Source organism: Xenopus laevis, chromosome 3S (assembly GCF_017654675.1).
Source record: "Xenopus laevis strain J_2021 chromosome 3S, Xenopus_laevis_v10.1, whole genome shotgun sequence".
Lineage (NCBI taxonomy): Eukaryota > Metazoa > Chordata > Amphibia > Anura > Pipidae > Xenopus > Xenopus laevis.
Window position 1 is genome coordinate 17,060,409 of NC_054376.1, and position 27,383 is coordinate 17,087,791.

The window sequence follows — 27,383 nt, forward strand, 5'->3', positions numbered from 1 at the left end:
GGAACAGGAGCAGAATTAGACTATGAATACCAGCTTAATACCAGCACTTTGATTCTTACCATCTATCTGTAATGTGGCTGCCTGGATATCAGGAGATGAAACATTAATGTCAGTAGCTGGTCCTTGAAGTTTCAGATCAGTGTCTCCAGCAGCCTCCTCCTTTCCTGAGACGCTTAATGGCACTTTAATGGAAGGCATCTGACTCTTGACTTCTGTGCTATCAATGTCCATTTGAGAAATTTTCACATCCAGTATGGGTGCTACCACATCTACACCTCTATCACCTGTATCTTTTCTTTGACCAGGCAGGAAAATTTCAGTGCTTTGCACACTAATCCCTCTGTTGCTTTCTGGATAACTTTTAACCATTTGATCCCCTGATAACTCCCGCCTATATACGGGTGATAAAGAAATGTCTGATTTTGATTTCTGAGCAGAGATATTTATATCTGTTTTTGGTACTTTAACACCAATGTCAGATTGTTCCACTGTAAACCCCCCTGGTTTTTGCATGTCAAACCGTGTTTCTTTTAGCATGATAGTACACTGTAAAAAATAATACTTAAAATTTACTAAATTTTTATTTTGCAAGGTTTTGCACTAAGTTTTTTCAAGTAAATTTTACACTTGTGAAAATAAGTAAAATCTACTTAAGGAAGTTGAGTAAAACTAACAAAGTAAATAATGTAAAGAGGCCATGGTATATGTAATGATGTTAAGTAGTATTTACTTACTCATCGGATGTAATTAATTGATATAAATAAGTAAAACTGTGGTCTATTTAAAGTAAATTTTACTTGTTTTATTCAGTCAATGTTTAATTTAAAGAGGCCATGGTATATGTAATGATGTTAAGTAGTATTTACTTACTGATCAGATGTAATTAATTGATCTAAATAAGTAAAACTGTGGTCTATTTTACTTGTTTTATTCAGTCAATGTTTAATTTAAAGAGGCCATGGTATATGTAATGATGTTAAGTAGTATTTACTTACTGATCGGATGTAATCTATATATATAAAATCGGATGTGTGTGTATGTTTGTGTGTATGTGCCGCAATCACTCAAAAACGCCTTGACCGATTTGAGCGAAACTTGGTATACAGATCCCTTACTACCTGGGATGATATGTTCTGGGGGTCTTGCATCCCCCCTGCACACCTGGGCGGAGCTACAGATAGCAAATCAGATTTCACCCATTCATGTCAATGGAAAAAATGTAAAAGGCTGCCATTCTCACAGTAATCAATGTTGTATATTCTACAACTACAATACATTTATTTGCTCTCTGATTTATCTTTTGCTCATGTTTTTACACAAATCTTTTTGGACTCTTTCACTCTTAACAGGAAAGGGACAGGGTGAAACTGTATATTCTTGCTCCTGGAGGTGAAACTAAAAATTTTGTTTATAATCAAGTTTTGTGAAAGTTATATTGTATTCATTTTGTCAAACATTTCACATTATGATTTGTATATTTTACTTTTATAAAGCTGTAAAAAAAATAATTTAATTTACCACTATACAGTGTCTTCATTTGATTCCTTTTACAGTATAATATTGTTGCTATAAATAAATACCCGAGCAACGCCGGGTAATCAGCTAGTTAATTGATATAAATAAGTAAAACTTGGTCTCAGTCAATGTTAATTATTTAAAAAAAATAAATAAAATGAGTCACAAATTAAAAAAATTATTTAAAATCTAATAAAAATAAGATGAGACAAAATAGCCAAAAATAACTCTTTATTGTACATTTAAGAGCTTCATTTAAAGGAATTACGTAAATCTGTGAAATTTTGGTAAAAGGCTTTCTTTATGTTACAAGTTCAAATGGGAGCACACAAATATTCTCACCTGCACGCCAAGATTCAGTCAGACTGTGTGCTTAATAAAAAATGTATCTAATATAGTTAGTTAGCCAAAAATGTAATGTATAAAGGCTGGAGTGATTTGATGTGTAACATATCAGTCAGAGCTGCTTTGCAGCTCTCTTTGTTTACACTGACTGGTTACCCTGGTTACCAGGCAGTAACCAATCAGAGACTTGAGGGGTAGCCAAATGAGTCATATCTGTTGCTTTTGAATCTGGGCTGAATGCTGAGGATCAATTGCAAACTCAAAGAACAGAAATGTACTATATTGCTCCCCTTCAAGTCTGGGAGAATCTCAGAGTTACAGAGCTGAAAAAGCAGGAAGTTGGATTCTGGCTGTTTTATTAGACATCTGTTCACTCCAGCCCTTATACATTACATTTTTGCCTAACTAACTATATTAGATACCTTTTTTATTTTGCACAGCCTATCTATTTACCCAGTTTTTATTTTCACACTGAACTAATCCTTTAAAGGAATTAACATGCCCATATATAAACAAGATCAATGCTTAAAGGTACAGTAACACCAAAAAATGAAAGTGTTTTAAAGTAATGAAAATATCATGTAGTGTTGCCCTGCACTGGTAAAACTAATCAGTTTGCTTCAGAAACAATACTTTAGTAGATATAAACAAGCTGCTGTGGAGCAATGGCGGAAATTGAAGAATGGCTAAATGGCACAGGTTAATTAATGGATAACAGATAACACCATTAGACAGAGATTATCTGCTGTGTAGCTTGAGCTTTTTCTTCTTTGAATGGCTGCCCCCATTGCTACACAGCAGCTTATTTATATAAACAATAGTAGTCTTTCTTAAGTAAACACAGCAGTTTTACCAGGGCAGGGCAACACTGCATTATATTTTCATTACTTTAAAACACATACAGAAAATATAAAAAACCATTGTTCAAAAATTTTTATCAAATGATTGGAACTACCGTATATACTCGAGTATAAAATGTGCTGAAAAAGTCTCCCTCGGCTTATACTCGAGCGATAAAGCTAATGTGCAGAATCACCCTACCAAACCGCATCAATTGTGTGTGGTGTAACTACCAGGGGCTACTGTAACTCTCCCGCCTCTGTTTCAATTCGGTACATATTATTTTAATGCATGGGAATACTGGAGCATGTCAGTACGTCCGCCTGACTCGGGTGCGCATGGTAAATCTAGATGCTGTGGCACTGGCTATGGAGCTCTGGTATCTGTGCATCGGAATCCCTGTTGCTGTCACAGGGATCGGCTGATCCTCACTGTGGATGTCAGCAGCAGTGTGCTGAGGTGTCACCTGTACAGCCAGTCGGGTGAGAGATCTGTGGGAGCGCAGATGACAATGCTAAGAAAAGAGCTGTTTTTTGTTTCAGCTGCACAGAGAAGAGCCAGGGCTGTATCTTTTTTTTCGATTTTTATCTGATTTTTATCTGATTATCTTTATTTTGTATCTGATTTTTGTAGGTAAAATCAGGCCCCTCGGCTTTTACTCGAGTATATACGGTATTAAATGTGCAAACTCTGTTGTAACAATGTTTAAAGTGAAATATTCAAGTGTGCAGCTTGGTTTTCAAAGACCGTACTTTATGAGAAAGCTTAAGTCCATCAAGATCCAGAATGAGTTTCTGAAAAACCTCGAAAGTGTATTTGAGATTTGATGGATACTGTAGATTTAAGGCATAAATCAGTCCCATCAGAAGAGCACAAGCTTTGGCAGCATTCGCACATTTTGTTAGGACCTTGCTTCCTTCTATAACAATTGACACGTCTGGCTCTTCATCTCCATTTCCATGGACAAGAATTTTCATGACATCGTTACTGAAATCTTCTTGATTGCCATCCTATATAAATTAGATGAGGGGATTAGGAGGAAGAGGGGAAAGAAGAAAATTTAAAAAAGTTAAATTCAAGACCAGAGTTGGAAACCACTGCCACTGCCATTTACCTTACAACCAACTCTCAAATGTTGCTGCAGATTTCATCGCACTATACCCAGGCACTATACAGTTCTAAAGGCTGAATCAGTAGCTGAAATTAAATTGTTTTTTTGCCTGGCCTGACCTGACATTTATAATATCCCTATCCCCTACCCTGACAGATGGAGGGTAAGTTAACGCTTTCCCCCTTAAAAAGCTCATTGTGCTTTTATATACTTGTTTTTTGAACTTGCTATTTTGTTTTTTACTTTTGTCATTGTTTTGTTCATTTCTAGTTACAGTAGGGCCAATGTTGTGCATCAGTGCCAGTGTTATAGTGCCAGGGCCTGAATATCTGCCCCCAGTACCCACTGCCGCTCACTGTATATAATGTGCTGGTTTTGTAAATACAGACTGCGTCTCACTGTTATAATGTGCCTGGGATATCAGTACCCACTGCTTCTGCCTCTATAAAGCTAACTAAAACACATCGAAAGGGGAGGTTCACTTTTAAGTTAACGTTTAGTATGTTATAGAGTGGCCTATTCCCAGCAACTTTGAAATTGGTCTTCCTAATTAATTTTTTTTTATAGTTCTTGAATAATTTGATTTCTCTTCTGCCTCTTTCCAGCTTTCAAATAGGGGTCACTAACCCCGGCAGCCAAAAAGTATTGCTCTGCGAGGCTACAATTTTATTATTGTTATTTTTTATTACTTATTTTTTCATGCAGACCCCTTAACTATACATATTCCCATCTCTTGTTTAAACCACTAACTGGTTGCTAGGATAAATTAAACCCTAGCAACCAGATAGCTGCTGAAATACCAAATGGAGAGCTGCTTGACAAAAAGCTAAATAACTGCAAAACTATTAAAAATAAATGGACCAATTGCAAATTGTCTCAGAATATAAATGTCTACATTATATTAAAAATGAATATAAAGGTGAACTACCCAAATACAAGTGGATGAAGAACCCCTCACAGAAGTGCACGTACTTTTACATCCTAAGCATTTTAGGGTAAAACAGCTCTCCCACCCAGTCAGAGGGAACCACAAGAGGTAGTTGGGAGGTTAATTTTTACACCAGCAGCAAATCCACTAAGTCTCACATTAGCTGTAGGTCAGACTCTGTATGGCCCATCTTTAGCCTCCCCAAACAAAAAAAAGTTACCCTCCGCCTATAGCCGGAAGGTGAGTAAATGAACAGCAAATTTGGAGTAAACTAACATCATGTCTGGGACTTACTTTGCTGTCTTTGAATAGGTTCTCTGCCACTTCTCCGAGATACACAATGAGACTGCGGATTACTGCATCTCGTCTCGTCTCGATCCTGTCATCCTGTTAGGAAATATTGTATTAAACAATACTGAAAGATTGAACTATGAACTTCAAATACATTAGTTACAAAACAAAAAAGTTTGTCCAAACAACCTCTGAATTTTCTGAAATTTTAAACAGTTTGAAAAAAATTTAGTAAGTAAGAGTCCAGGAGACAGCAACGCAATGTTGATTTTAACTAACAGGGGTTGTGACCTGTAGTAAGGTGAGAGAGAAGATAAAAGAACATTGTAAGAGAGCGAGAAGCGAACACTGAACTAAGGACACCATTCCCTACTCCTAAAAGATTGTGCTCTATTTCAGGCTGAAAAGCATTTGGCAATTTAGCACTTTGCGGCAAGTAGCGCATCATGTTTGGTTTTCTAAATAAATCAGTGCTTTGACCTGATGTTATTCCAAATAGACAAAAATATATGTTTGACAATGTCTTGACTGAGCCCAAAACTGCTTAACAACACAAATAAGCACTAGATTTGCTAAATGATACATAAAACTATTGCGGCCTATACAAAATCAATTTAAAACAATGTTTGCCTGGTTTATACAGGCACATACCTGAATCAATACATTAAGTATAGTCTTCATCTTGAGCCCGGCAACACCTCCCTTAGCTTTCATAAGCTCCAAAAGTTTTGGCTTGTAACGGTCTAGTTTGGACATAAATGTTTCTTCAAGGGAAACAGCAGTAATTATTCTGAATTCCTGCTTTATCTGTAAAGAGTTATAAGAGTTAATTAAATCCTTTATGAACATCAAAAATTTATCAAGATAACTTTCCACAATATAAACCATTTTACAAGATGTAAACACCACTTGTCTAGAAACATACACAAACTTTAGAACAAAACACAATCAACAGAACATTTAGAATTGAAATGTTAAACATCTTTAAGACAATTATACGAGTGAAAAAAAAAAAAGCAAAAATTAAACAGGAAGTGCTTCTAGACCAGTGTTGTTTACACCTTGCTAAAAGATCTATAATAACTATAATATTGTAATTGGATTAACTTGCCTGAGCTTCATTAAATAAAGCAGGCCACCTCTGCTGGAAATCTTTAATTGGTGGAGCGAGGTTGACAACTTCATGTCTCCTGTATGAGAATGTTTTAGACATTTTCTCCGCAATGACTCTCCGATTGTCCTTCTTTTTTATTTCATCCAGCAGTGCTTTTTGCTCATTTTCTAAACTCTCAAGGGATTCCCCATGTGGGTGTGGAGGAAGATAGTTCAGTTCAGCCTTTTTTGGTTTCTTGACATTTTTGCTAGGAACTCTATCATTTGGCTCCTTTCTTTTGAGGGAGTTTACTTCAAGCTCTGGGAAGTCTAGCATCTGGTTTCTTAACTTGGAACGATAGTTGCCCATTTTGTACTTAAAACTTTGTTGCCAGCCATACATTCCCGAAAAACTTCCAGGTTCCTTCAGGCATGGGAACTTCTCTATCAAAGCCTCTACAACTGACAGAATCTGGAGATTTGTGGGATATGCAGTGTATTTAAATATTGATTCAGCAAGCTTTTGCATGATGTCAGATTTAATACCTTTATTAAGAAGGAGAGTACCATCTTCAAAAAATGCTTGATTTCCAGTTTGAAGAATTCTTTCTACATCAAAAGTAAACTGGGGAACAAATCTGTCTGGCCACTTTTCTAAGCGACCCTGATGTGGTGGCAACATCACTGTGTCCCTGGAACTGTCTGAGGCTTGGGTATCTGTAGAACACTGTTGAAAATCTCCTGAAGCAGGTGACAATGTCAGAATGACAGATGGCTCTTCTACTGGAACAACCTTAATTGAGTCTTTGTCCTTAAGGTCTTCAGCAGAGTTCAGGGTGAAAAACTGACCAAAATCAGTGTCCATGTACAGGAGTCTCAAATGTCCATCCAACTGAAAACTTTGTTTTATAACTGATAGAAGATCATCAACTGTGTTTGGAATCCCAGATGGAAGTAACAATTTTTGTATATCATGCTCTCCAAGTATAACTCGTAGCATAGCTGGGCAAGGTGAGGACATTGTTGATATTTTTCACAATCTTAAACTAAAAAAAAAAAAAAAGAATGGATATTAGCCTAGTCTTTCTCTCGCACATGTTCACACACACTTGCACACATGTTTATTCTCTTTCATATACACACATAATTACACCCTTTTGTCCAAAGTACCGTACATACTCTAGTATAAGCCGATCCGAATATAAGCAGAGGTACCTAATTTTACCTAAGCAAAAAATTTTACGAAAATGATTAGTATTGACTGGAGTATAAGCCTAGGGTGGGTAATGCAGCCGCTACTGCTAAGTTTCAATAATCAAATAAATAACAGATAAAATAATAAGATAACTTTAGGTCAGACTGGCCTACTAGAGGATGATCCAATGGGGCTCTGCCTAGGACACTTCCCATTAGCCTTTTGTTATTTTAGCCATAGAACTATATAACACCTAGAACATTCACCATAGTCAACAACCAGTTCTTGTGTGAGTGGCCCCTGGATACGCCCGTGTGACTGCTCCCTTTATCACCAGTGAATCAAATAATGGTTCTAAATAATTTAGTCCGTCAGAACCAGCGCAGGGAGGGGTTGTGTGCGCAAGGAGCGCGTTAACTCTGCAAATCGCGCCAGACAGGATCCAGGCCAGGCACATCGCGCGAGACAGGATCCATGTGTAGCTGCCCATGCCTATAGACCAGACTCGAGTAAAAGCCGAGGGTTACTTTTTAAGCACATTTTTAGTGCTGAAAAACTCGGCTTATACTCGAGTATATACAGTAGCTTGCAAATAAGAGCATTTTACATTTTGTGAAAAAGCTAACAATAAAATCTAGTTTACACACAGTTATATCTACACTGCTTTGCATTACTATTACCTAAAAATAACCATGACCGATTTTTTAAAAAATGAACAGGAAAATATTATAAATTAGGTACAATTACCTCTTAGTCAATGCAAATGAAGTGCTTCAGTGACACCACCTGCTGTCCTGCCACTGGGTAAGCTGGCAATGGATAAAGATCTGTTAGCTGGGCTTGTTGAAGGATTAGAATATTACGTGTGGCTTCTAAAGTAAAACACCTAAGATGTTCATTGTACCAAGCACTCTGCAGTCTAACAACAAAACTAAGCTTGTCCAGAACAACAATCATCTGAACAATTTCTGCAAAGTCTGGCAATCCTCCAGTTGATCCATATGCCAACATCATTCCTACGCTATACATTGTGCCAAAATATTAAATTTTATTTGCCACATGTACTGCTGTGGCATTGGGGAATTGTTCCTTCACAGTTTCTTTTATTCCTTTATCTAGCACTTCCAGCGGCACTTTTGTCATTGAAGTCACAGAAATGGCAGGCTTTGCATGATCAGAGTCATACAAATGGAACGCAATCATTGATTGATGCTTCCTTGCCAGAGACATCAAAACATTCCTGAAGCACCCAGTTTGCCGAAGAACCCTCTTAAAGAAGCGATGCTTTGCTTCAAACCTCATAGTCCATAATGCCACAAGGGGGCCAAATTCTCTAATGGCCTGAGGATAGTGCTCAAGAAAGTGATGTTTTGGAAGCAGCTTTTCTTGTGGAAAAAGTTCAAGAAACCTATATCGATGCTCAGATATCTTGCTATCGAGAAAACCAAGGCTTGCATCAGAAAAAGCAGGTGACAGAGCAAGATCAACAACATCTTTGAGTGTCATAATTAACTGCCAAGCCTTGTCATCTTCTGGTATTTTATCTCCAACCATCAGTGAAAGCAACCTCAATAAACACCAGTTTTCATGTGCATTTCCACCAATGTTCTTTTTAGACACAAAGTTTGGTGCAACACATTGTGGGGAGTTTGTTCTGTCACTCCATTTGTATGGGAACATTTTGATTTGTTTGTTGAGATCAGAAAGGGAGAAATACTTCATCCTGATAAACGCATCTAAACACAGAGCCAATTCAAAGGGTACAATGCCCTCAAACAAGTCATGAAGTACATCAGGAGGATACCCTGATACTACATGAAAGTGATTCAGCCTGTCAGTAATTGGGCATTGACGTTTCACCCCATAGCAACTTGTTGAAGTGCTCAAAGCTGTTTGAACATGCAATTCATGCTCTTGTTTAGTTCTTGGAGATAATGCACCTGATCTAACCTCCGACTTTTGGAATTGGGACCGTTCCCCAGTACAAAATCTGCAAATATGTGACCCGGAGAAGCTTTCTAGAAACCCTCCAACTGCATGGGCCCCAAGATTGTCAGCAATCACACAGAAAACAGTGCCCTTGATGAATCTCCCAAGAGAGGACACAAAAACACCATCTTCCTCCAAACTCTTCAGATCAGTTAACAATGGTTCAAGCACTTTAGAAAATCCATACTTCTTTGCATCATTTGCTTTACAAAGCACAGCCAAATAAATGGATGTCAAAGAGGAACGTAATACACTGCGAATATTTGCCAACACCCAATAGACAGCAGTAATTTTATGCTTTTTTCGAGATGTCCCGAGTGGATTACACACCTCAAAATCATCAATGTAGAGTATAAGAGAGATTCTTTCATCATCTCCAGACAAACAGCTATTTTCTTTAAAATGTGAGCCATCACAAAAGGTTTCATATGTACTCCTAGAACTATATACATTCTTTAACACTTTGTCATTCTTTTCCAATACCCGTGACAATGTTTTCAAAATTGGAACATACTGGAATGTGCTTTTTTCATCTAGTATATACTCTACAGGTTCAATAATACAGAATTGCTCCTTAAAAAAACTACCTCTTTTGTATGAGGTGTTGAAAGGACCCTCCACCCCAAGAGCTGTATTTAAAGGGTTAAGGGAGGTAAGATTTTCTACCAAGTCTGAAACTACAGATTCATCAACATTACAGCTATTCCTTTGCAAAGTAGTCTCAATTATCTGTTTGATAACTGGTCTCGAAGCAGCTGATGATATGAATTGCAACTCATCTACTATTTCATCAATGCACCTATTAGACACATTAAAAACGCTTTCTAATTTGAGGAAAAGGCAACCTAACTTATTGTTGACTATTTTGACAAAATCTTGTCCTTCCTCAACAACAGTCTCACATGAATCACTTTCATCAACACTTAAATCTGTATCCTCTGGTGTTTGACAGGTGTAATTTTGAAAGACAGATGGTTTAAAGTGCTCAAGTGAGTGGGGAGTATGCCTCCTGCTTTTATGAGATGCAAAAGTTGAATATATATTTGTGCTAAACTCACAGTTATTAAAAACACAGGTAACTGTTTCATACTTTTTTAGATGACTTCGAAGGTGCTCAAAGTATTGTTTTTCTGAATGGTGATTTAATGAATTACAGACAAGACACCTAAAAGAGACGGCCTGCCCTGCATCCAGTGACTCTCTGTGATCTCTGGACAAATGAGAGTACAGTGCACTATAAGTCCTGAAGCAACAAGGACAATCTGAGTATGGACAAAGAATTGAGTGGTTTCGTGTGCTGTGCCAGTGTTTCAGTCTGTAATGTTTCAGTAGTTCTGATCTTTTTGATGCAGTAAAGTTACATTTTTTGCATAGCCACATACTAAACAAAGTAATTAATAACTGTACCCCAGTGAAGACTGAAGACAACTAATTGTCTTTTCTGTTTCCCTTCCAAATACAGCTGACAGAATCCACATAAGAAATATATTCTGCAATATAGAAAACATAAAAAGAAGTAATTAGTAATCAGCACAATACCATTTACAAATACATTCACAATACTTTCACTCATCTGATGAAGCAAACAAGGCTAAACATAATAATCTCTGTTTTATATTATTAGCTGCACCCAGAATAAGATGAAAAGTGAAAGAGTTCCTGAAGGAAACAGCAATCACAGATGATTTTCTTTGGCAACACCATAAAAAAACAGCCTTTGCGGCCCACTAATTTCAAGTAGACTATCACAATGAATCAATAACAGAGCAGAATATTTTGGAAAGCAAAATAAATGCGTAAATTACCTTAACTTTGGCCAGGCGTGTAACCTTGACAAGGTGTGTGTTCAGAACCGACGCACTATTATCTACACCAGCAGATGAAACATAGAACTGAATATATAAAACAACAAGATATATCAGATGTAGTAAATCTAAAATTACATAATATTCATCAGATTATACAATTTAGCAAATGTGGCACTCTTTTTGGTTTTAAAATTTTTTTAATTGGCAATGCCAATTAACCTGAATGTCTTTGGACTGTGGGAGGAAACCGGAGTACCCGGAAGAAACCCACCAAGCACAGGGAGAACATGTACACAGAGATGGGAATCGAACCCAGCCAAAAATCAAACCCGAACCCTGGAGGTCCAAGGCGACAGTGCTAACCACTACACCTCCGTTCCTCCTAATTTTGTGGTTAGTACAAGTATGTGACTCCTCCCTGCTATCGCATTGCACACATAAAACCTATTATATATATAGTGTATATGTAATGAAGTGTAGGGCTCTTACTCACGGCTGTGTACAACATTAAAAGTGCAGTTTTGTATTCAGGATATATCACTACCACCACCAAATAGGGTATGGAACCTGTTATCCAGAACATCCAGATCTATCCGTCGATCTATCTTTCTGTCTATACGTCTATCTATCTGTCTATCCATCTATCTATCTTTCTGTCTATCTATCTATCATCTATCTGTCTATCCATCTATCTATCTATATATCTGTCTGTCTGTCATCTATCTATCTGTCTGTCTCTCACTGTCTATCTATCTGTCTCTCTCTCTCTCTGTCTATCTATATCTGTCTGTCTATCTATCTGTCTGTCTGTCTGTCATCTATCTATCTGTCTGTCTCTCACTGTCTATCTATCTGTCTCTCTCTCTCTGTCTATCTATCTATCTATCTGTCTGTCTCTCTCTCTGTCTATCTATCTCTCTGTCTGTCATCTATCTGTCTGTCATCTATCTGTCTGTCCATCTATCTGTCTGTCGTCTGTTATCTATCTATCTGTCTGTCTCTCTGTCTATCTATCTATCTGTCGGTCTATCTATCTGTCTCTCTCTCTCTCTGTCTATCTATCTGTCTATCTATCTGTCTGTCTCTCTCTCTGTCTGTCTATCTCTCTGTCTCAGACGACAGACAGATAGATAGATGACAGATAGATAGATAGACAGACAGAGAGACAGACAGAGAGACAGACAGACAGAGAGACAGACAGACAGAGAGACAGAGACAGAGACAGACAGACAGAGAGACAGACAGACAGACAGACAGACACAGATAGACAGACAGACACATAGATAGACACATAGACAGACTGTCTGTCTATCTCTCTCTCTGTCTCTGTCAGTCAGACAGACAGATAGATAGACAGACATAGATAGACAGACGACAGACAGATAGACATAGACAGATAGATAGATGACAGATAGATAGACAGATAGATAGATAGACAGATAGATAGATGACAGACAGACAGATAGATGACAGACAGACAACAGATAGATAGACAGACAGACAGATGACAGACAGAGAGACAGACAGACAGACAGAGAGATAGAGAGACAGAGACAGATAGACAGACAGAGAGAGACAGACAGACAGAGACACAGACAGACAGACAGACAGAGAGATAGAGAGACAGACAGACAGAGACAGACAGAGAGACAGACAGACAGACAGAGAGACAGACACATAGATAGACACATAGACAGACAGATAGACAGACAGATTAGATAGATAACAGGCAGAGATAGTTGAACTTTTAATTTAAAATAAACATTATCAGCAAATTAAATTCGCACAGTGTGACTCCTACTCTCTAATTAGTAATTCTGTACTCTAATTAGCAATTATCCTCCAAAATCCACTCAAATTAAACAAGTAGCTGTGAAAATGCGCCTGGTACAAATGAGTGAATGGAGAGAGAAGTGGGTACAACTGAGTTGGTGCCAGTGCAGATTTGTGGGAAGTAAATCTACTTGAGTGAGCGATGGAAACAGAATATCCGGGCTCCCCCTAATCCTTCCCGGCCGCCCCGACATTGATCTGCTTCTCTGTCCCACCCCCCAAGCACTTCCCAGGCCCGAGACTGAGCGCTAAATCGCACTGTGCGGATATTCATATAATAAATGTGCCCCCAGCCTCACACACATATTATATACATTATACAATTAGACTAATTATCAGACTAATGACTATACTTTGCCATTGTAACTAAATACATCCGCTTGGTATAGAGTAACCCACCAAACTGCCAGTTAGTATTTCTGCGGCCAATTAGACTTCTGACACTTTTGACTCACAGAGCAGCAACTTCTGAACTGACTCAGTCGATGTAACGTCCATATCAATTCCCTTTCCCTTTGCGCTAATTGCGCACTCTGTGTAATATTTGCCTGCGAACTCCCACTCACCCTCATTATTATTATCATTATCTCTATGTGATCGAATTAAATGTATATATTTTTCTTATATATGTGGCTCCTGTATATTTAGAGCACAAGTAGCAAGTTGTCCCCCATACTGGTGACTCTCTTTTCAATTGGACTCGAATTAACCTGGGGCAAGTGGAGAGCAAAAATCCTCACCCGACCTCTTTTCCCTCTTCTTCATTCCCTTTAAATCTGAATTCTTTATTATATATAACCTTATTTTACAATTACGCCTTCAACTCAACCACTTCCAACCCCTGGACTGGCTATAGACTGGGCCAAACTGGTATCTAGTGACCCTGCCTTCATGTCCCACTTTACTTACTCACCCCTCTTCCTTCCAAAAGCTGCTGCTCTTTGCTCCCCCTTTGTGCCCAATTAAAGTGCCCCTATTTGCACCCAGCACAGTCCTGCTTAAAGGGCTGTTTAATCTTTAAATTAACTTTTAGTATTTTATAGAATGGCTAATTCTAAGCAACCTTTCAATTGCTTTCCTTATTTATAGTTTTTGAATTATTTGCCTTCTTCTTCTGACTCTTTCCAGTTTTTCAAATAGGGGATAACTGACCCCATCTTGCAACTTTATTTATTACTTTTCTTTCTATTCAGACCCTCTTCTATTCATATTCCAGTCTCATATTCAACTCAATGCATCGTTGCTAGGGTAATTTGGTTCCTAGCAACCAGATGGCTGACATTAAAAACTGGAGAGCTGCTGAATAAAAAGCTCAATAACTCAAAAACTACAAATAATGAAAAATGAAAACCAATTGCAAATTGTCTCAGAATATGACTCTCTATGTCATACTAACAGTTAATTTAAAGGTGAACAAACCCTTTAAATGCAATTGTGATTTCTGGGCACAAACCACTGATATCAGTTGTATGGGATTGAGTCTGCTTATAGAGGCTTGAGATATGTTATTGCTGAGCTATATTATTTGTCACATAGGACTGCTTTACCTTGGGTTACATATGGCAGCCTCACCAGGGGTGTAACTACAGAGGATCAGACCCTGCAGCTGCAGGGGGGCCAGGAGGTATAGGGGGCCCCATGAGGCCCTAATTATTGAGCAATTTCAACATATATTGGTAAAACAGGACAATTTCTGGATAAATTTGGGGCCCTAAAATTAATTTGCTGTGGGGCCCAGTAACATCCAGTAAATCCACTGAGCCCCACAACACAGACACACTCAGATCTTTTTTATATCAACAGACCATATTTCACTACAGTTTCCAGAGCAAAAACCAACTCCCCTCCCCCACAAAATGTAAAATTAAAATTGATCAGATTTATATTTTTTAGGATTTTTCTTTATTTTTCATTATTACAGAGGGCTGTGAGTAGTGTTCTGCCCAAACCCTAATGATAAGTTCAGCTGCCTGATGAACACCATGAAAGTCTAATTGCATTGTTAGGGGCTGAACTGAAAATCATTTCTATATTATTTCATCAGAACAAGAGAGATTTTCTGAATACCTTAAATATTAAATAATAATTAATATTATATATAATTTATTTAAATATATAATTCATATTAAAGGATATTCTGAGTCAATTTGCAATTGGCTTTCATTTTTTATTATTTGTGGTTATTTAGCTTTTTATTCAGCAGCTCTTCAGTTTGCAATTTCAGCTATCTGGTTGCTAGGGTTCAAATTCTCTTAGCAACCATGCATTGATGTGAATAAGAGACTGGAATATAAATAGGAGAAGCCTGAATAGAAAGAGGAGTAATAAAAAGTAACAATAACAATACATTTGTAGCCTTACAGAGTATTTGTTTTTTAGATGGGGTCAGTGACCTGCATTTGAAGGGTGGACAGCGTTTGAAGAAGAAGGCAACTAAATAAAAAACGATAAAAAAATAAATAATGAAGACCAACGAAAAAGTTGCTTCGAATTAGCCATTGTATAACGTACTAAAAGTTAACACAAAGGTGAGCCACCCATTTAAAAGCCTCAGTTGGTGTTAGGTGCAAGATGGGTGCAAGGGGCACTTACTGAATGGCGCACTACTGCGCTTGACTCTGCGCCTGCAACTAATAAATGTAACATCACATTCCGTTTTAGATTTAGCAAAATACAAATCTTTTGAAACCGAAGTCAGACACAAGTTAACTTTCCCTTTAATAACCCCTTGGACTGAGTTTTCGCACCATTGTAGGAAGAATCGAAAAACCTCAATTAACCATGAAGCTGGGTTCAAATGACCTTGGTAAAATGACATATGAGAGTGTTTACAAGCGCTCTAATTATTTAGTTATTATCTATATAAAATATATCCCATATCCCACCTACGTGACCTACAGTTCTAGTCCCAGCACTTACCATGGGGCAGAGTCTTCTCAACTGCAGGAGAGCAGTGACAGGCACCATTGAGTAGAAAGCAGTCTCTCTCTCTCTCTCTCTCTCTCTCTCTCTCTCTCTCTCTCTCTCTCTCTCTCTCTCTCTCTCTCTCTCTCTCATAATAAAGGTTCTGGGAGCAGATGGAGTTTCCCTGAGTGAAAGGGGGATAGAGTTACTGGGGCTTTATTCACTTATGTGCAAAGGCATTTTACAACTAACAGTTAATGGCTTGAATGACTGGTGCCCAGAAATAAAGGATTCACTGATCATTGATTTGATACTGCAGCTTTCAAGGGTGATTAACAGAAAGCCCCCAGAATGGGTGCATTTTATTTTTATTAAAGGGAAAGTAAAGCGGAAAAATTAAAGAAGAAATGCAAACTGAAAAGTGTGCACTTAGTTTAGTAAATGAGCATAGCACAGAGATACTTTTCTGTGAAATACTACACGATAGACCGACCGACCGACAGACACAGACAGACAGACAGATATTTAGACAGACAGACAGACATTTAGATAGACAGACAGACAGACAGACAGACAGATAGATAGATGGAAAGACAGATAGATAGATAGATAGATAGATAGATAGATAGATAGATAGATAGATAGATAGATAGATAGATAGATAGATAGATAGACAGATAGGTAGATAGATATTTAGACAGACAGACAGACAGACAGACAGACAGACAGATAGATAGATGATATCGATAGAGAAATAGATGGGTGATATATTGATGATGTGGGTTAGAAAGACAGTTGTATATAGAGATAGGCAGATTACTATAGACAGATAAACAGACACCTAGATAGGGATTAGATGGTCAGATTTAATCGTGATTTTATATTTCTGAAAGAAACTGCCCTTTATTGCCAACGGCTCATGTATTGTTTTGATCATTACACTGCTCTCAGGTAAGACTGTTGACAGTGAAAATACCTTTAAAACCCTGTCCCTGCTTCCCACTGATACCAAGTGGAGATGCTCTATCTGTAGCAGATACTGGAATTGACATGTTCACCACTTTAAAACAATTGCTTCACCGTTTCTGGGTGGTGCCCCCCCCCCCTGTCAATGCCAGCATCTACCATTGACAGAGCATTTACCTTTACTTTGAATGAGAAGCGGTGACAGGAGAATAAAGGGGTTTTGAATGCAGCAGTTCCCACTGAGAGCATTACAAAGGTAAAAATGTCCCATGTGCCGCATAGTGTTCTGGAGTATTTTTTTTACAGAGATTTTTTTTTTTTTGTAACTTATATTTTTTATTGAGTAACACAGAAATCTTACATTATCATGAGCCATGCAAAATATCATATGTCAACATTAGCCAAGTCAAACGATTACAGGATCCATGAGGCTCAATGTACTTTGAGAACATAATAAAAATGAAACTATAACAATCAGCCTTGAAGTCATAGTACGGTTAAAAGCCAGAATCTACAGTGTAAAAGGATGAGTTTATGTTAAAGCGACATCTGGGTATGTACAATAACAATTATAAATTATTCAGCCAGACCCTCAAGTATCCAAACAGACCAGACCTGCAGAAATTTAGGAGTTTTATTCTGAATGTAAGCTATTCTTTCTTCAAAGTAACGATTGCTATTGACCCTATTTATCACTTGTGACAGGGTCGGGGAATCTATTGACTTCCATTTAGCTGCTATAGACAATCTGGTTGCCGTTAGGATCTGGTTGACTAGGGTCTGGGACTGTTTGGAGAGTCGAGGGAACGGTTTTCCTAAAAGGTAAGTTAAGGGGTCTTTAGGCAGGTTATGGGCTGTTACACGGGTTAGTAAGGACTCTACATTAGGGATGTAGCGAACGTCGGAAAAAAAGTTCGCGAACATATTCGCGAACTTGCGCAAAAATGCGAGCGGTTCGCGAACGGTTCGCGAACCCCATAGACTTCAATGGGAAGGCGAACTTTAACATCTAGAAAAGACATTTCTGGCCAGAAAAATGATTTTAAAGTTGTTTAAAGGGTGCAACGACCTGGACAGTGGCATGCCAGAGGGGGATCAAGGGCAAAAATGTATCTGAAAAATCTGCCTGTGTGTGCTTGGAAGAGATAGTGTAGGGGGAGAGCTGTTAGTGATTTCAGGGACAGATGATAGTAAGTTTGCTGGCTAGTAATCTGCTTGATACTGCTCTGTATTGGAGGGACAGAAGTCTGCAGGGATTTGAAAAAAAGTGACTCCGGTGTTTTTTCTGGAGACGGTAATATTATGGATATTTAGACAGAATGGGAACAAGGTCACACAGCTCGATGGCGGGTTGAAGAAAACAGTGTGCAAATAATGCCTACAAGGCCAACGTATACACTACTACAGCGGTGGATACGGATTACGTAAAATATATGAATGCTGCTTGAAAAAAGTGACTCCGGTGTTTTTTCTGGAGACGGTAATATTATGGATATTTAGACAGAATGGGAACAAGGTCACACAGCTCGATGGCGGGTTGAAGAAAACAGTGTGCAAATAATGCCTACAAGGCCAACGTATACACTACTACAGCGGTGGATACGGATTACGTAAAATATGTGAATGCTGCTTGAAAAAAGTGACTCCGGTGTTTTTTCTGGAGACGGTAATATTATGGATATTTAGACAGAATGGGAACAAGGTCACACAGCTCGATGGCGGGTTGAAGAAAACAGTGTGCAAATAATGCCTAAAAGGCCAACGTATACACTACTACAGCGGTGGATACGGATTACGTAAAATATATGAATGCTGCTTGAAAAAAGTGACTCCGGTGTTTTTTCTGGAGACGGTAATATTATGGATATTTAGACAGAATGGGAACAAGGTCACACAGCTCGATGGCGGGTTGAAGAAAACAGTGTGCAAATAATGCCTACAGGGCAAATAATGCCTAAAAGGTCAACTTATACACTACTACAGCGGTAGTAAAATAAAAAAAAGTAAAATAAAAAAAAATGAATATTAAAAAAAAAAAATTAAAGTTGGTGCTGCTGAACTACTAGGAGCAGCAGATTAGCACACCAGTCCCACTCCCCAACACTGCTAGACTAATAGCACTGGGCTCTTATAGTAGTAGTAGTAGTAGTAGTAGTAAAACAACAAAAAAATAAATAAAAGCAGTCCTTACAAGGACTACTGTTATTGCAGCAGTCAGCAGATGAGATCAGAAGCAGGACAGCTGCCCACTGCAGCTACATACAGAGCACTGCAGTAGAAGGTAGATTACTAGCCAGCAAAGCTACCTAAGCTAAAATGTCCCTCAAACCCCTGCAGACTTCTGTCCCTCCAATAACAGAGCAGTATCAAAACGATTACTAGCCAGCAAACTTTCAACTGTCCCTGAAATCACTAACAGGCAGCAGCTCTCTCCCTACACTATCTCTTCAGCACACACAGGCAGAGTGAAAAAACGCTGCAGGGCTTCGGTTTTTATAGGGAAGGGGAGTGGTCCAGGGGAGAGCTTCCTGATTGGCTGCCATGTACCTGCTGGTCTGGGGTGAGAGGGCAAAAAAAAGCGCCAACAATGGCGAACCCAAAATGGCGAACGTCGCGCGACGTTCGCGAACTTCCGGCGAGCGCGAACACCCGATGTTCGCGCGAACAAGTTCGCCGGCGAACAGTTCGCGACATCTCTACTCTACATCATCCCATAGTGGTTGTAGTTTAGCACAGGACCAGAAAATATGCTTTAATGTGCCCACTTCTCCGCATTGTCTCCAACAAGTGTTTGGATGGTCTGGGAATAACGTATGCAACTTCTCCGGGGTATGATACCACCTCATAAGCACCTTGTACAGACTCTCTTTTTGCCTGGAGCAAGTGACCATCCTCTGGGCATTGAGCCAAACAGCCGTCCAGTCCTCCGCATTTAGTTGTTGTCCTAAGTCCTCTTCCCAATTGGTCATATATGAGTGTTTGAAAGGGTTATCTGGCTCTGGGTTCAGTAAAATTTTATAGATCTTAGAAATTAAGCCTTTCTGTGGTAGGCCTGATCTGGATAAAAGCTCAAATGGGAGGGGAGTGGTGGATTTTGCCTGCCGAATATATGGTTGCAGAAAATGTCGCAGCTGAAAGTATTCAAATTGATGGAGTTGAGTCCCTGGGGCTTTTTGACACAGTTCACCATATGTCCAAAGAGAGTTGGTGGGGGTCAGTAGATCCTTAATTGTGTGGAGATTTGTTTCTTGCCACCTAGTACAGAACCCCTGTGATGAGCCTGGGGGAAAATCTGAGTTTTTAAGATAGATCGTGTTCAAGGAGAAGGCAGAGCTTAAGGTGAATTTTGTTTTGAGTTTGTTCCATATTCCCAGAGTATGTTGTGTGGGTCTCAGAAGATCGGACTTCGGGGTCCTATGCTTATTTGAAGACCATATTAGGTGGTTAAGATGTTTTCCTGGGACCTGGTCATTTTCAATATGTCCCCATACTGTATTAGGCTTCCAATGGGACCAGGCCAATAATTGTCTGAGGTGGGCTGCCTCGTAGTATTTCTGAAGCAGAGGGACGCCAAGACCCCCATTCCTGGTCTGAGTAGTCAGTGTTGTTTTAGGTATTCTATGACGCTTGTTTCCCCAGATGAAATTGTGAAACGTGGCTTGTATTTCCTGAAAGACTTTGTGAGGAAACAAAATGGGTAAAGTCTCGAATAGGTATAAAAATTTGGGGAGAATATTCATTTTCAACGCAGCTATCCTCCCAAACCAAGACAAAGAATGAGAATTCCAACGTTGCAAGGTAGCCTTTGTTTGATTGATGAGTGGAGTAAAATTATGGACAAATAGTTGGTTGTATGAAGGGGTGATTTTGGTGCCCAGATAAGTTATCCAGTTTGATTTCCAATTATACTTAAATTTAGATTGTAGGGTTTCCAAAGTTGCTGGAGATAGTTGGATTGGCAGGGCTTCCGTTTTACTTAGATTGATTTTATGTCCTGACAGCCTGCTGTATTCCTCCAAAATTTTATGTAGGGATGGTAGAGTTAGCAGAGGATTAGTAATGGTTAATAGCACATCATCGGCAAACAAAGATAACTTAAATTGCTCCTGGTTAACCTGTATCCCAGTGATGTCCTTATTATTCCTTATCACTGCTGCCAGGGGCTCTATACTAAGAGCATACAATAGAGGGGAAAGAGGACACCCCTGTCTCGTACCATTGGAAATTGGGATAGGACTGTGGGCCTGTCCTGGAAGTTTAAGGTATGTTGACGGTGTACTGTATAGGCCTCTTAGTGCTGTTAAATAAGGGCCTGACAGGTTCAGGTGTCGGAGGAGGGCAAACAAGAAGGGCCAACTTAAGAGGTCGAATGCCTTTTCGGCATCAAGGCTGAGTAATAGCATTGGTTGACTTTGTTTGTGAGCCAATTCTAAAAGATCAATGGTCCTTCTTGTGTTGTCCCCCGCCTGCCTCCCCTGTATAAATCCTACCTGGTCCTTATGTATGAGGCGTGGGAGTATAGGGGCAAGTCGGTTGGCAAGGATCTTAGAGAACAATTTTAGATCCGAATTTAGCAAAGCTATTGGTCTATAATTAGTGCACAAAGTTGAGTCTTTACCCTCTTTGGGAAGCAGAGCCAGATATGAAGTCAGATCTGAATGAGGGATAGGGGTACCTTGCAGGTATTGGTTAAAAAGTTCTGTGAGATATGGAGAAAGAATATGTAGAAAGGCCTTGTAGTATTTATATGGGAGCCCATCTGGACCTGGGGTTTTGGCACTCGGCATTGATTTAAGTGTCGCTGCAATCTCTTCAGAGGTAATGGGTTGGTTAAGAATTTGCAGATCTGATTCCATAAATTTTGGCAAATTGGCCTCTGAAAGAAAATTGGTAAGGGGGTTGGAGGCGGTCCCTACATCCATCGATAATGGTAGATCTAAATTGTATAATTTATGATAGAAATCGTGAAATATCTGTCCGATTTGATCGGGGTTATAGGTTAGCTGGCCTCGTGGGTCCCTTATGGCAGTTATTCTATTGGAAGTATTTTGTTCTCTTAATTTTCGTGCCAACAGTGTGTGCTGTTTGTCTCCCTTCTCGTAGAATTTTTGCTTGGTCCACAGTATGGCTTTCTCAACCTCCTTATACTTAGCATGTTTGAGTTTGCTCCTTAATTGTAAAATCTGTGTCAGCACCGCTTCAGAGCTGTGAGTATTATAAGTATTTTCCAAGGTGCGTAATTGGGATTGCATTTCTTTGTATGTGTTGGTATGTAGTTTGTTTTTTTTGCGCAGTAAGCGCTATAAATCTGCCTCTGATGGTGGCCTTGTGGGCCTCCCAAAGTGTGGCCAAAGATTGTACTGAATTTGTATTGAATTGAAAGTATTCCTTTAACGCTGTCTCAATTTGTTGGACTGCATCATTATCATGTAAGATAGTCTCGTTTAGCCTCCAATGTGGTTCCCTGCCCGGAGGAGCCGTGAATTGTAATTGTAAGGTTATGGGTGTTTTACAGAGATTTTTAATGATTCTTGAAGACCAGTATTCCATCAAATGTATGCAATGTGCATGAAAGTTATCTGCTATGTGTTCTTTTTAAAAAAATTCTGTGAGCAAGGTAGTGGGAGAGCCCATGCAAGTATTATGTATCATACAACTATATGTGTGCATACATCATTTTCTGTGCGGTCCACAATTTGTTTTTCATGCTGGTGCTATAATGTCTGTGTATGTACTCAAGCGCTCAGCTTAGTAACCTTCTTAGTAACTGGGGAAATGCACATTCTAATGTATAGTTGACTCTGATTGACAGCATGGTAATCAAGTATCATTCAATTTCCATGCAACTCTATAAAAAATAAATGGGGAGGTGATGGTTGATGCGAGGTGAGTGAATCTGAATTGAGTTGTATGGTTCATCTGCTCAAACACAGATGCAGTCAGATTGCATGCCATGCATGGTTAGTGTGCCAAAGGAGTGTCTGCCAGTGCATGATCTGAAGCAGTTGAGGCTAATATATGGCAGGTAACTGCTACTTACAGTATAAAGCATACTTCTTGCATCAGTTATCATGCCTGCATATCTTCAAAGGAAACAAATTAATTTAAAAACAATGGGCCATATTACAATTGTATTTTTTTTTTACATGAATCTTTAATTTTTGCATTATACAGGCAAATGAAAATCCGGACAATTCAAATGGCAGCCTTTATTCTGTTAAAAGCTGTGATTCTTATGGATTGTCACTGCTGATACAAATGTATCCTTTCATGGGGCATGCATACCAGGCTGCCCCAGGCATAAATTCTCCAAATATAACATACAGCAGAAGCTTTGGCACTGAATTGCCATCCCTTTAAACCCATCGAGCAAATGCTTGTCAGAGAGGACAGGCCCGGCAATTGGGCTTATGGCAAGGTGCAAAGGAATGTGCGCAAATCACCCCCTTTATCCTTACAATACCAGTGTGCCAGGCTGGAATGCATACACTATGTGCAGCCAGGCCCTGCCATATAGACAACAATGCATCCTCTCCAGCCCTCACACACATATATATTATATATATATGTGTGTGTGTGTGTGTCTGTATATAATTTATATATATATATATATATATATATATATATATATATATATATACCTCTATATATACATTTAATTCCATACAAATGTATCCTGTAAAATGCAGCCTCATTGATATTTAACCACTCTGAAATAGTACATTCAATGTACCTGACAGGGCCAAGACTAAAGCGGGTACACAGATCTATGTCCTTTTAGCCATAGTCATTTCATGTAAGGGCTAGTTATAATAATAGAAGGCTAGCTGGCAAGTAAAAGTCATATTAGTGGCGTTAATGTTACACATGTGCTTTGTACCTGTGAGAGCTCCGTGTGTACACTGGGTGGGGGCACAGGCTGAAGAGGTGCATTGGGCTTGCATGGGTACTACGCTGCTGTAATTGGATCGAAGTGACCTAATGCTCTCCACGGAGCCGCTCCGCTGCAGGAGGAACCTGTAGTGCACTCCCAGTATAACGGCTTCTCAGCACCATCACGATACGCGGTAGCGTTTAGCAGCGGGCGCACGCGCCAAATAGCGAAGCCTCCACATATTATTTGTAATATAGTACATTGTACCTTTTGGGGGACGACCCGGGCCGCTGTCATTTCACCTAATAACATTCTCCTTTCCACTGCCTTACTTATTAATCACAATTTGCATCACTATGAGTTGCATCTTGCTGCGATTTGCACTCCTATGGCCCCGTGCTGCCATAACCCTCTCTGGTCCACACAATCTGCCCTCTACCCGAGCGCAATCCGAGGTTCCCTTGGCTGGAGCAAGTCCAGCAACATGCTTCATTTACTTGCGGCTCCTGTGGCCCTATTAGTACCCAGCCCGCAGCCAAACCATTCCCTGGGAGCTTCTCTACCCTAAAAAAAATCTAACCGAGCTTACAATTTAGAGCATATTCATCTCTTCTTTGTGCTCGATTTAGGAGATACGCATGCTTCATTCTTTCCAATGTCTTGATTGAGTTTTTTTTATTTATCGCTGCTACAAAGGTGTGTATGTATGTGTTTATATATATATATATATATATATATATATATATATATATATATATATATATATATATATATATATATACACTATATCTATACACTATATGCAATAAATCGGCGCACTGAGGACAGGAGATGAGTGGGGTTAGAAGGGAATTGTACTTACAGTCAGCAGTGAAAGCTCGTGCCACGCAACTAACAGTCAGTCAGAGCAGGGTGTGGCTTTTATTGGGTGGAGTAACGCGGTCTGCACAGAGAGACTCTCCCGCCTTTTTTTAGACAAGTGCGATTGGCTCATTTGCCTGCCTGTTCCATTTGCTGCTATACGCAGCAGAGTCTGCAGGCCCCATGGGCCTGCAGACACACAGAGAGTCAACCGTCTGCCATAGTGCTCCTTCTCCCTTGTATACAGAAGGGGTATGGAGAAGTCCCTTATATAAACCCAAAAAAATTCCCTCTTTTTTTCTTTTTTTTTTATATATTTTTTATTTATTTTTAATTTTTATAGGAAGAGGCAGGGGTACTCAGCAATATGGGGAGCCGAGGGTGAGGTTCTCGTAGGCAGTGAGGGCCTAGGAGAACTATTACAGAATGGGGTTAAGTGAACAGGTGGTACTCAGCTGGTTCGTGCCCTTGATTTAATCCCCCTGTGAAAAACAACAAAGCTTTCTGTCTCACATGCAGCTTCCTGTCAGATTACCCAAAATCATCTTAAATTCTACTTGATTTTCTAAAGGTACATAAGTACTTTATTGATTTGTTCAGATTTTTCAAAGAATCATAAGTAACATTTACTTAACTGTTGAATGTTTAATGTTTGCAAGTTCAAATTAAGTAAATATATAGATTTTACTTAATACTCTAAAGTTTTCACTTTAACAAAATTATTATTTGTAAAAAATATAGATTTTTTCTGTTTCATTTACATAGCCTTAGAATCATTTTTTACAGTGAGATGACTGAAATCCACCTTTAGAAATCCCAAAGGTTTTGTCCATGCTGGCAAAATCAGTGTTTATGGTGGATTTTCCTGCACGGTCAGCTTCATCTCCTTTAAGTAAGGAACCTTTCATCATGTCAATGGATGAGGTTTCTGAATCATGCAGGCTTCTTAATTGATCCTTTTGGGTAGCTTCATATACTGATCCTTTGACATCTATGTGCTGCTCATAACTCTGGTATTTTGGTCCAGAAAAACTTGGAGAGTCTTTGCTGCTTATACTTATGTTACCATCACTGTTAATTCCGTGAAACCCAAATGTTCCCGCATTTGTAACCTGTGAGTAAACAGAAGAGTTGGAAGTGCTCTGTATGCCTCCTGTCACTGAGACTCCAGACCCTTTTGTTTCCAAATGAATCTCTTTTCCAATCTCAAAAGTTCTTCCAGAAATATCAGCGCTAGGAATTTTGATCACAGTTTTTCCCTTCTCTGTCTCTATGCTAGTTTTGGAAATCTCGGTTATCTCATGCTTTGGAATTTTAATCTTGTACTCCGGGCTACTAATATCAATCTCCTTTGTGCCTTTAGAACCAGACACATCTACTGTGTAAGCAGTTACCTTCCTGGTGACAGTAATTGTCCTTGTTTGTGTTTCCAGAAATTCCTCTGACTTCAGACGTGGCTTAAAGGGGTTGTTCACCTTCCAAACAGTTTTTTCAATTCAGTTGTTTTTAGATTGTTCCCCAGAAATAAAGACTTTTTTTAAATACTTTCCATTATTTATTTTTTACGTTTTTTCCAAAATCTAAGTGTAAAGTTGAATGTTTGTGTCTGTGGTGTTTGAGTCTGGCAGCTCAGTAATTCAGGTGCAGACTCTGAACTGTTACAATTTTGCAACATTGAGTTGATCAATTTCTCAGCAGCATCTCTGGAGTATTAGCAACAATTGTATCAAGTCTAACAGCTGCCTGTAATGAAACCCAGAGATTCTGCTCAGCAGGGACAAAGATAAGAAATGTATCAACTAAATGTATCCATTTAGAACAGTTTGCAGGATCGGCGACCCCCCCTCCCAGAGCTGCTTCAGAAGGAGAGAAATGACAATTTACACTTCAATATTATATAAACCGTCACACATAGAAAATAGAAAGTCATTGGAAAAAGTCGTTATTTCTGGTGATCTATCTGAAACCAACTAGTTGTTTGAAGGTGAACAACCCCTTTAATTTTCTTTGTGTAGATTCTTCTGTACTCTTCATCATCCCCACTCAGAACAACATCGGGACTTTTCAAATGGAAGACATCATGGGACCACGTCATTTCAGGCTGTGGGGAGTGATCTCCTTTCCTCTGGAGTTTTAGTCCCACGGTGTGATGCCCTACATTCGTTAGAAGTCTCTCAATGTCCTCTGAAGACATGCTATCAAAGTATACAGTTGCACCAACAATCTGGTCACCTTCTTTCACAACCCGTTAACAACATTAACAACCCTTCTGTCTCTAAACTTCTCTCACTAACCTCCTCCCTAGGCTTATCTTTGTGCTCAGACTCCCCCCTCTCACTCCAATGGTAATGCTCTGGATCTCATATCAACCACCAATTTTACTAACTCACCATTTCCCCTCTCTGATCACAATATGCTCACATTTCAACTCTCACTAACTCCCTCCTCACCCCCTGCTATTCCCCAAACACGTACTTACCTTGACTTGCAAGCTGTAGACGTGTCACATCTCTCTTCTTCCTTTGACTCTCTTCACTCTAATATTTCAGCCATCTCATGTCCTAATGTGGCTACCTCTGTTCTGTCTACTATAGTACTCTCACCACTGCCCTAAATGAGCTTGCTCCTATAAACGTTCTAGACCCAAACCACTTCAACCTTGGCATACTGCTCATACAAAAGCGCTCCAAAGACACTCACGTGCACTTGAGCGTCGCTGGCGCAAATCACATTCAGAATCAGACTTTTGGAGCTACAAATCTGCCCTGCACTCCTATAACACCAGCCTCTTCCAAGCCAAACAAACATACTTTACTTCACTCATTAACTCC

General features: G+C 39.2%; 1 protein-coding gene across 1 annotated transcript; it reads right to left on the bottom strand.

Moving 5' to 3' along the window:
- On the bottom strand, positions 1-26,797 carry LOC108712272 (neuroblast differentiation-associated protein AHNAK-like; the record flags this gene model as incomplete). Its single annotated transcript, XM_041589025.1, has 3 exons — positions 1-544; positions 25,342-26,009; positions 26,546-26,797. Coding segments are annotated over 3 exons (1,449 nt in total), but the record flags the coding sequence as incomplete, so codon positions are not given.
- Between the last annotated feature and the right edge of the window lie 586 nt (positions 26,798-27,383).